The 13515-nt window shown below is 36.0% G+C and overlaps 2 protein-coding genes across 3 annotated transcripts; one reads left to right on the top strand and one right to left on the bottom strand.

Moving 5' to 3' along the window:
* The first annotated feature begins 375 nt into the window (after positions 1-375).
* On the top strand, positions 376-1588 carry LOC107361700 (kallikrein-7). Its single transcript, XM_015928560.3, has 4 exons — positions 376-472; positions 546-630; positions 695-1107; positions 1172-1588. Exons 1-4 carry the CDS (start codon positions 409-411, stop codon positions 1498-1500), a joined length of 891 nt encoding a protein of 296 aa, XP_015784046.2. The 5' UTR covers positions 376-408; the 3' UTR covers positions 1501-1588.
* Positions 1589-6015: 4427 nt separating this feature from the next.
* Positions 6016-12094, bottom strand: LOC107361698 (uncharacterized). 2 transcript variants are annotated; one of them, XM_089270412.1, is made up of 2 exons: positions 10025-12094; positions 6016-9949 (listed from the first exon to the last, which is right to left on the bottom strand). In XM_089270412.1, exons 1-2 carry the CDS (start codon positions 11969-11971, stop codon positions 6083-6085), a joined length of 5814 nt encoding a protein of 1937 aa, XP_089126538.1. In that variant the 5' UTR covers positions 11972-12094; the 3' UTR covers positions 6016-6082. The 2 variants fall into 2 exon arrangements, with proteins under 2 accessions (XP_089126538.1, XP_015784040.2); XM_015928554.3 differs by having other exon boundaries at positions 6016-12094.
* Positions 12095-13515: the final 1421 nt, after the last annotated feature.

Raw genomic sequence — 13515 nt, 5'->3', positions numbered from 1 at the left:
TTTCAGTAAGATTCAGCTGGGATTGGAATAATTTCATCTTAATTTTATCATGATATAATAAATTATCCAATTCATTGCTTTTTTATTTTTTTCTTGTCACAAAAACTGTTCAATTCAATGACGTTAAATATGTGATTATTGTTTTTCTCGACTTTCTGGTGAAATTGCCCTCGTAGAGAGCTGATAGAACTGGAAATTGAGTTGAAGTTTCATTGTCAATTCCGCTTAATTATTGACAGAGTTGATCATCAAACATAATTATTAATAAGTGAAAACAAAAGAAACCAAAGAAACTGTCAAACCAATCATTTGCATCTTGAATTTATTTCAATATAAAAGGCGATATAATGGATCTGATCAGATTATATCAAACATTTAATATATTACTTTTGAATAAACTCATTGAAAATGAGATTCTTTATGTTGACCGCTCTTTTGCTCGTTGCCGCAATCAATGTAACTCTTGCATGTGGTAAGTGTTTCAGTAAATTTTCATTAATATTCACATTTTTGTATTCACCCAAAATTATTCATTTTCTGTACAGAATGTGGTTTGGAAGGTTCCTCCGGCCGAATCTACAAAGGTTCAAAGGTCCGAGCCAATAAGTATCCTTGGTTAGCTCATATTAGGTAAGTAATGACTAACTAATGGCAAGTTCAACCTTTCTCAATAGTTTGTTATTCAATATTTCAGGAGCTTCTCTAGCCGAAACTCTCGCTCCTTTGGTCAATGCGGAGGTTCATTGATTGATGAAACTCATGTTGCTACTGCTGCTCATTGTGTTGTCGATGAAAATAATCAAGTTTTCAGACCAGAAAACATTGATGTCTTCCTTGGACGTGTCAAGGCTTTCAGTGATCGATCCAAGCCTCATTCAGTTTCAAAAGTTTGGGTTGACTCTCAATACAATAGAGACAACCTTGCCCATGATTTCGCTATTTTGACCCTTTCCTCACCAGTCAAATACAGTCAAACAGTCGCACCAGTTTGTTTACCAAACGTTGAAAGTGGTTTATCTAAGCTTACAGTCTCTGGTTGGGGAACCACCGCAGCCGATGCTAGTTCCAGTGATGATCTTTTGGAAGTCGAAGTCGATTTCTTAAGCAGTAAGTAAATTGAATAATAACGTATTCCGGCAATCAATTGACTTACTCTACTCTTCTTTTTTAGAGAATGAATGCAATGAAGTGAAGAAAGACTTTTTGATGAAACAAAATGGAATCCCCTCGTCAATGAGAAACCGAGTCAAGATTGACGGTGTTGTCGACACTCATATGTGTGCCATCAACAAGAAGACCAAGGGTGATGCTTGTTCAGGTGATTCAGGTGGACCCCTCATGCACCGTGGAGGCAATGGACGATACTATCTCATGGGAGTTGTTTCAGGTTCATGGACTGAATGTGGACAAGATGAGGATACCGCAGGTCTCTACACTCGAACCCTTTACTACAAGGATGTTATCAAATCAATTGCTCCCAACGCTTGCTGGCAAAATTAGTATTGAACATTGATAAATTGTCCAATTATTCAATGTTTCAGTATAAAAACAATTAAAATAATTTGAATTAAAATGTTGAAAGGCTTTATTCGTATTTGTTGCGATTTCAATACAAGTTAACATGAAAGTTTTGTTTGTCAAAATTAACTTTAAATAACTCATTAATCATAACAATAACGATAATATTTTTATTAATAATAAATCCTTTTTGCATTGTAACAAGCAAAGAAAATGGTTTAACTTTGGGTTTTGTTGAACACAATTCAACCTTGAAGTGTTTTTTGGTGGTGAGTTATAAATAAAAAGAGCAACCACCAACACCACAGTTTCATGCTGATCATCCTAATCTTCATCTTCATCATGATGTAGGGTTGAAGGGAAAACCCGGTAGAAATGATATTTTTGGAAATTCAATAGAAAGTAAAGTGAGTGAGTGAGTGAAAAGTGTGTTCACTTTGAAAACTTGCTTTCGGACTTGGACCTAAATATCTTATCTGACTACAATCCTTTTCAGTCGCTCAGTTCAATGTCCTTTAAAGAGAGATTGAAAAGTCTTTCATTTTATCATGAGTAACATTATTAATTTTATCTTTTGCCTTTTAATCTCACTTTATAATTGAACCTCCCAACAACAAGAAAAACCTTGCTCATCATCATCATCATCATCATCTTTCCCTCAATTAGTCAATCAGATAATCATGAATCTAATCTTAGCCTTGTTTCCCATTCCAACCTTTCATTTGAGTCTCAATTCAGTGAATGTCACCAAACAAACTTTCACTTCTCTCTCTCTCTTTCCTAACAATTAAATATGTAATCATGAGTTGTTAATTGTTTATACTGAAATATAATCAGTCATTAACCATGTTTATCATGAGAAGAATCCTTTTTTATATTTAAAATGTCATTGCCATTAACCATTCCTCGATTCATTTATATTCACCAATCAATGGTGTAATGTAAATGGTGAACCTTATTGTTGAAATAGCCTGAAAGTAACCCAATTATTGGTGAAAATGTGATTAATATTGATAAATAAATAAACACAATTCCAATAAATTTTGTAGATAAATCAAGTTATAGTAAATTAAGGGTGATAAACAATTAATGTTAACATTGACATTTAGTGAAGGTGAAAGGTACAGAAAATGTTCATCATTATATTCATTTCCATTGATTCCATTCTCATTCAGTTTATCGGCACATGTCTTTTCCTCTTTCTTTCCTTCTCTTTCTTTCGCTCCTTTCTATCATCTTCTATCTTCTTCCTCTATGTAACACTCTAGAAAGTAGGCCACAGTTTATCATCTCTTTCTTTTCTCTTCTTCTCTTTCTTCTTCTTCTTCTTCTCCTCGTTGCCAATTTCATAGCATAATATCAGTTTTCCCACAATAATTCACCTTTTTTTCTTAGCACAGTTCGTTGATATACATTAGCACAATTCACTTAACTTACTTAGGGACATTAATACACACAAAAACTGGACACCAAATGATTATTATTATCATTGTTAGAAGCATGGTCAATATAAGCAAAGTCAATTCCTGGAATTGGAATGCTAAATCATTGGGAAAATGTTCTTTTCTTTTCTATTCCATTTCATTGTAACAATCAAAGTTTATTATAACAACAATCTTAATTTTACCTTAAAAAAGTCAAACTGCACTTCCTTTCAAAGTTATTGCGATTCTCAGACTCAACTGCTCATAATCATTATCTGCTTTCACCGTTTCATTAATAAACGTATTTATATAAATCGAGAAATTAACCGTTAAAACGTCCTTGAGAAGAAAGGCGATAAAATAAAAGATGAAATGATGACGATGAAAATTATGATGATGATGATGATGATGAAGGAATTTTCCTTTAAAAGGAAGAGCAAATAACCTCTTCAATTAGTTTGTATTATTTTTATCAAATCAATGTTTCTCTTCCTTCATCCTTTTTAGGAGGAGTTTTCAAAGCTCATCATCAATCTGGTCTTAATAATTATCAACATTAACTTTCAGTTCATTCTGTTGGTTCAACTGTTAGAGTTGAATGATGAAAAATACGTATATAATTAAGATGAAGGTTGATCTCACTTGATTTTATGCATTCATCATTTCACATTGAACATTTTATCAATGATGCAAACAGAATGAAAAGATGGCTGAAAACGTCATTCACCATCAGCCTCATCTCCATCATCATCGTCATCGTCATCATCATCATCATTCTCATCATCATACTAATCTCTTGCAACCTGATAAATGTTAGTCTCTATTTTATTCAATAGATAACCTTGGCCTGATACAGATAAAGTTCGTTAACTGCAATGAAAAAAAGGCTCGACATGAACAATAATTTGAAAGACCAATATAAACACATAACAGTTTATTATTTGCTGATATTGTTAATAGACAGTTGCAAATATACCAACAGTTTTGAGGTCAATTTTTATATCAAGAGGAAGGTTTGGGTTTAAATCATTTTTCCTGATGCAAAGAAAAGGTGATGAAAATGGACTAAATTCAGGTTTATCAATATAAGAGTAGCTTATTGAATGGATTATTAAAGTAGAGTGCAGTTGTTGTTATTTAATAATTGACAAGAGTCAAAGATGTTTTTCATTCAAATAAAGAGTCTCAAATTGGATCAAGATCACCATTGATTAATCAGAATGAGCCAAACCAAACCTTTTTTTACTTTTCTTTGGGTTAAATTTTCCTCTTTTTTTCTCTTCTTTTGCTGAAACATTGAGTAACCACAGGAAGGGTAAGGTTAGATGCAATGTTGTTGTTGATTGCAAAGGAAAGGTTTACCTAGATGAATGAGAAAAGATGAAAACCGGTGTAACTCTCTCACTATTTTATCATCATTATTATTTTGCTTTTGCCTTTTTTCTTTCAATTATTTCTTCTTTTTTTCCTTCTTCTTCTTCTTCTTCATCTTCTGCATCTTGCATCTTCACTTCAACATCTTTTTCAGCCTTGGTTGACCTAGATACATGGATCCATCCTCTTCTCTCTCATCTTATTTCAACCAGAGCAAAAAAAGAAGAAAAATTATGGTGAAAGAAGCATCATATATAACAAGGGTCTGCAGTTGGATTAGGTACAGTCGATTGTGTATTATATAACATTAGAGAAGAAGAGGAACTTGAACTAAAGGTGCGATCTGATTATCGAAGTGAGAAGAAAAAGGCAAAAAAGGTAGAGAATTAGGCCATTTCTTCCGTCCGTCAATGAATAACTGACCTCAAACAGTTTGCAGGCCTACAATTGACTGTTTGAAAAAGGAAATAAAAGGAGGACAAAAATAATGTAAAAGTTACATGATTTACCTTTTACTTTGCAAAAGGGGATTTATTGTTATTCAATGGTAAGGCTAGGGTATTGGCTTATTGGATAAAGGTGCATGATTATCATTCTGTATTTGATGTTCAATAATATCGGATGTTCATAGTTGTCGCCAAAATCAATTGTGATTCAATCAATTGTCAATCTCTGTAAACACATTGACTTGTTTATCAGTTGCTGCAGTCGTGTTTTGGCTCACCATTAACTGTCAACAATCACAGTAAATTGCTGTTAAATTTGGTCAACTATATGATCATTATTATTATAATTAAAATGATGACACTTGGACAACTGTCAATCAATCAGAATTAGAAAATTATAATGTTTCATCAATTAAAGAATGGAACGAAAAAAGGTCACTTTGACAGAAATGACCAAAAAAAGAAGATAAATATGAATGAATTGTAATAATATTATTTTTACCATTTTTACTGTTAATTGTTGTTGATCTGTTTTGTAGGTTATCAGAGAACTGGGTTGATAAGGCATTAGAATGTGACCTTAGTTCTGTATTCAAGTCCTTTTTTATTTCACTTTCAGGTTACTCAACCTGAACCCCACCCGACTCTCTCACTCATCTACCCAGTCCCGAAACCAGATCTAAGGCCAATGTTAAGCCCGTCATGAAGACCCACTGAAGGAGAAACTGAACAAGTTGTAGGCCTTAAAATGTTGTAAAACTGGTCTTTCAATGGCTCAAATGCATGGGAACATTATTTCAGAAAAGAGAAAGTTTTCAAGCGCATGACTTGTTGTTCATCATCATTATAATCATTATAATCATCATTAAGGCTCTGTTGATGTGTCAGTCAACTCACGAAATGTTTAAAATATTTATAACTTTTATCGAGGCCTAAAGGGAATCACAATATTTACTGTTATTTTATGTTTCTTTTTTCGTTTACAATTCTAGACTCTTATTGATTATGTTTGAATGGCGATTTTTGATTTAGATTTTCTTTTTCTTTTTCATCTCAGTTTCTTTTGTTGATGCATAAGAAACTTTTATCATCACTGAACTTCATTTCAGTGCGGTGTCATAGTCACGTGCAATTATTAGCTTCCAGTTATACTTACCATGTTTTTCCCTATTGTTCAAGATTTTACATAAATATTTTTCCTTAAAATTGAACTAAATTAATATTAAAGATACTTAGAAATGAATGATGGCAAGTTTTTAACATTATTGGTTAAAGTTTATTAATAAATTTGTATAGACATGCATATTTAATTTAAATTATTTAACCAAGGATACCAAGAAGTCCACCGTTAGATGATGATCCTGATCCACCTCCGAGAAGACCGGTAGCAGTACCTAAGACATTACCAACTAATCCTTTCCCTGAGTTAGATGATGAACTGTAAGATGAGGAAGATGCTCCTGATCCTGATCCACCTCCAAGCAGACCGGTAGCGGTGCCGAGAACATTACCAACTAATCCATTGCCTGAACCAGATGATGAACTGTAAGATGATGAGCCTGATCCTGATCCTGATCCACCGAGAATACCACCGAGAACATTACCAACTAAGCCATTGCCTGAGCTAGATGATGAACTGTATGATGAAGATGATGATCTTGATCCTGATCCACCTCCGATGAGACCAGTGGCGGTACCGAGAACATTGCCGACTAATCCATTGCCTGAACCAGATGATGAACTGTAGGACGATGCTCCTGATCCTGATCCTGATCCTGAGCCACCAAGAAGACCAGTAGCGGTACCGAGAACACTACCAACTAATCCATTGCCTGATTTAGATGATGAACTGTAGGAAGATGAGGATGATCCTGATCCTGATCCACCGAGAATACCAGTGGCAGCACCGAGAACATTACCGACTAATCCTTTTCCTGAGTTAGATGATGAACCGTAAGATGAGAAAGATGCTCCTGATCCTGATCCACCTCCGAGAAGACCGGTAGCGGTACTGAGTACATTACCGACTAATCCATTGCCTGAGTTGGATGATGAACTGTAGGAAGATGAGCCTGATCCTGATCCTGATCCTGATCCACCAAGAAGACCAGTGGCAGTACTGAGTACATTACCAACTAATCCTTTTCCTGAGTTAGATGATGAACTGTAGGAAGATGAGGATGATCCTGATCCACCGAGAAGACCAGTGGCAGTATTGAGTACATTGCCAACTAGTCCACTGTTACCTGATGAACCAGTGACAGTCTTGACGAGACCTGAGGCTGAGTTTGAAGCATCGAAGCTAGATTGTTTGTTTACTGAATTTTGGTAACTGCTTGCAGCGTGATTGTTTCGGATGTCTGAGAATTGATTAAGGCTGTTTGAACTGAATTGATTGTTAACAGCGTTCAAGGAGTTTCGTACATCGCTTGATGAGAAAGCCTTGTTAACTGAGTTGGCAATGTTACTGTTGGCAACTTGACTGACAAATTTGCTTGAGGCTAAGTTGTTAACTGAGTTTCGGATGTCAGAGGAATGACTGTTAAGATATGATTCTGAGTTTCTGATGTCACTGAGTGAACGGGCGAATTTGTTTGAGCTAAATTCATTATTTACAGAGTTTTGGATATTGCTATTAGATTGGCTAATGCTGTTTGCGTTAACAACATTTTTGTTGAAAGATTGGTTATCTACTGATGATCGGAAGTCTGCAGATCTGGCTACTTTGTTAGAAAAGGCTTGGTTATTGGCTGAATTTTGGACAAAGCTTGATCGGTTAACATTGTTACTGTTGGCAACATTTGATGATGAAGCTTGGTTGTTAACTGAGCTTCGGACATCGGAAACCTTTGAAACATTGTTGGAGTAAGCTTGGTTATTGACTGAGCTAGCTCTGTTGATATTGCTGGTGTTAGCAACATTGACTGATGAAGCTTGGTTGTTGACTGAAGATTTTACAACGTTGTTTGAGTTTGCAACGTTTGAGGAGAAGGCTTGGTTATTAACTAATGATCGGGCATCTGATACCTTTGAAACATTGTTTGAGTAAACTTGGTTATTAACTGAAGATTTTACATCAGAAGATTTGACAAACTTGTTGGAATTGACTGAGTTGTTAACTGAGTTTTGAACATTGCTTGATCGGCTAACGTTGTTTGAGTTAGCAACGTTTGATGAAGAAGCTTGCTTATTAACTGAGCTCTGGACATTGCTTGATCGGTTAACATTGTTGCTGTTGGCAACATTTGATGATGAAGCTTGGTTGTTAACTGAGCTTCGGACATCGGAGACCTTTGAGTTATTATTGGAGTAAGCTTCATTATTGGTTGAGGTGGCTTTGTTGTTTACTGAGCTTGATCGGCTGTCACTATTAGCAACATTGACTGAAGAAGCTTGGTTGTTGACTGAATTCAAGACATTGCTTGATCGAATGGCTTTAAGAGTGTTAGCAACATTTGATAATCTGGCTACGTTGTTAGAATAGGCTTGGTTATTGACTGAGCTAGCTCGGTTGATATTGCTGGTGTTGGCAACATTGACTGATGAAGCTCGGTTGTTAACTGATGATCGAGTATCTGAAACCTTTGAAACATTGTTTGAGTAAGCTTGGTTGTTAGTTGATGATTTTACATCAGAAGATTTTACAACCTTGTTGGAATTGACTGAGTTGTTGTTAACTGAGTTTTGAACGTTGCTTGATCGGCTAACATTGCTACTGTTGGCAACATTTGAAGATGAAGCTTGGTTGTTAACCGAGCTTCGGACATCTGAAACCTTTGAAACGTTGTTGGAGTAAGCTTGGTTATTAGTTGAGGCGGTTGAGGCTTTGTTGTTTACTGCGCTTGATCGGATGTTACTGTTGGCAACATTGACTGATGAAGCTTGGTTGTTGACTGAGTTCAAGACATTGCTTGATCGGATGGCTTTGAGAGTGTTAGCAACATTTGATAATAAGGCTTGGTTGTCAACTGATGAGCGAACATCTGAGACCTTTGAAACTTTGTTTGAGAAAGCTTGATTGTTGATAGAATTTCGGACATCGCTTAATCTAGCTACGTTGTTGGAGTATGCTTGGTTATTTACTGAGTTTTGAACATTGCTTGATCGGTTAACATTGCTTGAGTTTGCAACGTTTGATGATGAAGCTTGCTTATTGACTGAGTTTTGAACGTTGCTTGATCGGTTAACATTGCTGGAATTAGCAACGTTTGATGATGAAGCTTGGTTGTTAACTGAGCTTCGGACATCTGAAACCTTTGAAACGTTGTTGGAGTAAGCTTGGTTATTAGTTGAGGCGGTTGAGGCTTTGTTGTTTACTGCGCTTGATCGGATGTTACTGTTGGCAACATTGACTGATGAAGCTTGGTTGTTGACTGAGTTCAAGACATTGCTTGATCGGATGGCTTTGAGAGTGTTAGCAACATTTGATAATAAGGCTTGGTTGTCAACTGATGAGCGAACATCTGAGACCTTTGAAACTTTGTTTGAGAAAGCTTGATTGTTGATAGAATTTCGGACATCGCTTAATCTAGCTACGTTGTTGGAGTATGCTTGGTTATTTACTGAGTTTTGAACATTGCTTGATCGGTTAACATTGCTTGAGTTTGCAACGTTTGATGATGAAGCTTGCTTATTGACTGAGTTTTGAACGTTGCTTGATCGGTTAACATTGCTGGAATTAGCAACGTTTGATGATGAAGCTTGGTTGTTAACTGAGCTTCGGACATCTGAAACCTTTGAAACGTTGTTGGAGTAAGCTTGGTTATTAGTTGAGGCGGTTGAGGCTTTGTTGTTTACTGCGCTTGATCGGATGTTACTGTTGGCAACATTGACTGATGAAGCTTGGTTGTTGACTGAGTTCAAGACATTGTTTGATCGGATGGCTTTGAGAGTGTTAGCAACATTTGATAATAAGGCTTGGTTATCGACGGATGATCGGATATTTGATAATCTGGCTACATTGTTGGAGTATGCTTGGTTATTCACTGAGCTTTGAACATTGCTTGATCGGTTAACGTTGTTTGAGTTTGCAACGTTTGATGAAGAAGCTTGCTTATTAACTGAGCTCTGGACATTGCTTGATCGGTTAACATTGTTGCTGTTGGCAACATTTGATGATGAAGCTTGGTTGTTAACTGAGCTTCGGGCATCAGAGACCTTTGAAACTTTGTTGGAGTATGCTTGGTTATTTACTGAATTTTGAAAATTGCTTGATCGGTTAACGTTTTTTGAGTCGGCAACATTGGATGAGTAAGCTTGGTTGTTAGTTGATGATTTTACATCAGAAGATTTTACAACCTTGTTGGAATTGACTGAGTTGTTGTTAACTGAGTTTTGAACGTTGCTTGACCGGCTAACATTGCTACTGTTGGCAACATTTGAAGATGAAGCTTGGTTGTTAGTTGATGATTTTACATCAGAAGATTTTACAACCTTGTTTGAAGCAGCTGAGTTGTTGACTGAGCTTTGGACATTGCTTGATCGGTTAACATTGCTGGAGTTAGCAACGTTTGATGAACTGGCCTTGTTATTAACTGAGCTTCGGACATCTGAGACCTTTGAAACATTATTGGAGTAGGATTGGTTATTGGTTGATGCTTTGTTATTTACTGAGTTTTGAACTGAACTTGATCGGTTAACGTTGCTTGAGTTTGCAACGTTTGATGAAGAAGCTTGCTTATTGACTGAGCTTTGGACATTGCTTGATCGGTTAACATTGTTACTATTGGCAACATTGACTGATGAAGCTTGGTTCTTAACTGAGCTTCGGGTATCAGAAGATCGGACAACATTGTTTGAAGATTGTTTATCGACTGATGACTTAACGTTTGAGTTCTGTGAAACGTTAGATGATGCCTTATTGCATGATTTGTTGGAGTTGGAAACATTTGTTGAGGAAGCTTGATTGTTTACTGATGATCGAACGTCCGAAACTTTGTTACTGTTTGATACATTGGTTGAGCTTTTTGTGTTTGATGATCGGTTGTCAACAGATTTATTGTCTACTGATCGAACATCATTTTGAACATTAACTGAGTTAATATTGTTGATTCGGTTAATTCGATTAATTCGGTTAATTCGGTTGATTTCATTGATTTCATTTTCGTAGTTGCTTGATCGTCGGTTTTTTGATTCGTTAGATAAGACATCTTCATTTGAACTGTGGCTTCGGGTTACTCGTCGATTATTTTCTGATCGGTTGTTGGATGAGTTAGAAGAAGATTGTGAAGATTCGCTTGATGATCGTCGAGCAGCTCGAGCAGCTTGGTATCGTCTGAAAGCTTCATTTCGGGCAAGGAATTCGCTTCGGTCAAAGGATGATCGTCGGTTGTCTACAGAGTTGTTTGAGTTCTCTGATGAAGATGAAGATCGAGTAGCTGAAGAGTCTGAGTTGGATGATCGTGAGTCAAAGCTGCTTCGTCGTAAGCCTCTTCGACCGAATCGGTATCGTCTTTCATTATCTTCGTCATCTTCTTCATCATTATCAAATCGTGATCGTCTGAATGAGCCTCGAGCAATTCGTCCCCATCGACTTTCAGGTCCATTACCACCAAGAACAACGACAACAACCTTGTCACTACAGCCAGTAAGGGAAGCGAGTGCATCGCAAGGAGCATGTCGGTGTGGTCTTCGTGGAGCAAAAGATCCAACTGAGAAGTCATCATCGTCATCGTCATCATCATTGTTACTGTTACCAGAAACAGTTGAGGAACCAGTGGAAGCAGAGGAGCCAGAGTTTGATGAGGTTGCGGTTTGAGATTGGGATGAACCAGAGGTGGTTGAGCCTCCAACAGTTATAGGGCTTGTAGCGATAGGAGCAACGGTGATAGTTGCTGAAGAGACTGGGGTTGCTGATGAACCCTGGACAGAAGAAGATTGTGATGATTGGGAGGAAGAGCCAGATTGTCCGTTGGAAAGGACAGAGACATCGAGTAAACCAGCGTTTGACGAATCAGCTGATGTGGCTCGACTAATGCTGACTAAAGGAGCTCCACCATTGACTGAAGTTCGACTTTCAGAGGTCTTGATTAGAACACCATTAGGTCCAGTTGAGGAAGAACTTGATTCGTATTTAGCCAAAGATTGACTTTTAACGCCATTAACAGAGGATCCAGTTGAGTAAGATGATTGTCCGAGACCGGGAATTGTGTAACCATTAAGGGTACCAACAGTAGCTAGGAGGAAAACGGTTAAAACAAAGGTATTCATTGTAGCTAAATTAACTAGCTTTAACAAAGTTTCTAAATTGGTGAATTAATTGACGAATAACTAATAACTTTTTATAGTTCAATTGTTCACTCTATTACTCTATTAGATCACAATGAATGATATGGTTCTAGTAGGGTTAAGAGGATCCTTTATATACTCATAGATTCGAGATCGAGATTGGCATCGACGTCGTAAAGGACCATTAATTATCTCAATCTGTTGCCTCTGACACTTATTAATACTTATTATGTACAATGTTAAATATGACGTTAACAATAATTGTTGACATTTTAGCAAAATTATTCCCTTTCAATTTAGTTTCATTATTGCACCTTGCCACTTATTATTTGTTTTTAAGTTTCAATAGGTAACTCAATCAGAGTGAAATTAATTACTTTGTTAACCATTGCTGCTCTTAACAATAAGATCATTAATTATTGTGTCCATAAACTTTGACTTAACAAAACCATAATCAATATTAAATTGTTCAGTAGCCAAATCAAAGAATTGAATCTAAACATGTTTATGAAATGTGTGAATTATCTGCACAAATCTTTTCATTTTTTTTGTGGTAAAACTTGTGTAGACAAGGTTAAACATGATAGTCCTGCAGTTTTCTTGGTGAAGATGACATTTACCATGATACCATGATTAATTTGACTAATTTTATCAATTGTTACAAGCTAAATAAGCTATTTAGTCAATGTGTCAATAAGCATCAAACACAAAATGGCAAGGTTTTTGATTACGTTTGATGTTGAGAGTAAAATAATGCAGTGTTCAAATTGACCTTCGTAAACATATTTAAAATTAACATTTAGTAGACTAACTAAAAAAGTTATAATTGGTAACATTGGTCATCATTATAATCATTATTACCAATTATCTCCAGGATTCAGCCAAATTCACGTCAATTTACATGCAAAGATCAATCTAGACTAGTTTCACGTATAAATTAATTTTTGATAAACGCCATCTACTATACGTAAGATGCTTAATTATGCCATCGGTAGTACAGTAGAGGGCCCTTATAAACATTAAGTTATACGTGAAACTAGTGTAACCCAAAAAGGTGAACTTTGTTAGGAATGTTGGTCAAATGAAATGAGCATTTTTAGTTACAATCAATAATAGATGAAATGAAGTTACAACAATTGACCTTGTTAGTTTATTAAGAAATGAAAAAAACCTTGAATGAAACGCTAGTTGGGTTGATAACCCAAGTGAAAGTGATGGGTAAAGTGTAGTAATGATAATCAAGCTAAATTTCCGCAATTAGTTGATTGCACAAAAATAAACAGTTTGTTTGTGCTTTTTTCACGTTCGCACTGTTTTCATCTTCTGGTTACCATTTACTTGAAGGTAATCAAAAAAGGTACAATTATCACTTTCAATCTCATAAATTGTTTAACCATTTGTCAGTTCAATGATTACCATCATTATGTTGATTGTTAACTCAGATCAAAGCAACTGTAATCTTAAATGAAAACCTTTCTTTTTCTGGGTTCAATTGCCTGAAGGTTTGTTTTAAAGCAACTCGTTCA

This window comes from Tetranychus urticae, chromosome 1 (genome assembly GCF_039701765.1).
Source record: "Tetranychus urticae isolate SD_2017Ah chromosome 1, NJAU_TeUrti_SD_1.0, whole genome shotgun sequence".
Lineage (NCBI taxonomy): Eukaryota > Metazoa > Arthropoda > Arachnida > Trombidiformes > Tetranychidae > Tetranychus > Tetranychus urticae.
This window is presented reverse-complemented; position numbering and strand designations above follow the sequence as displayed.

Coding starts and splice junctions, on each gene's coding strand:
- LOC107361700 (XM_015928560.3), top strand. CDS start 409: ATGAGATTCTTTATGTTGACCGCTCTTTTGCTCGTTGCCGCAATCAAT. Junction 473..545: donor CAATGTAACTCTTGCATGTG/GTAAGTGTTTCA, acceptor TTTTCTGTACAG/AATGTGGTTTGGAAGGTTCC. Junction 631..694: donor CCTTGGTTAGCTCATATTAG/GTAAGTAATGAC, acceptor TCAATATTTCAG/GAGCTTCTCTAGCCGAAACT.
- LOC107361698 (XM_015928554.3), bottom strand. CDS start 11,971: ATGAATACCTTTGTTTTAACCGTTTTCCTCCTAGCTACTGTTGGTACC.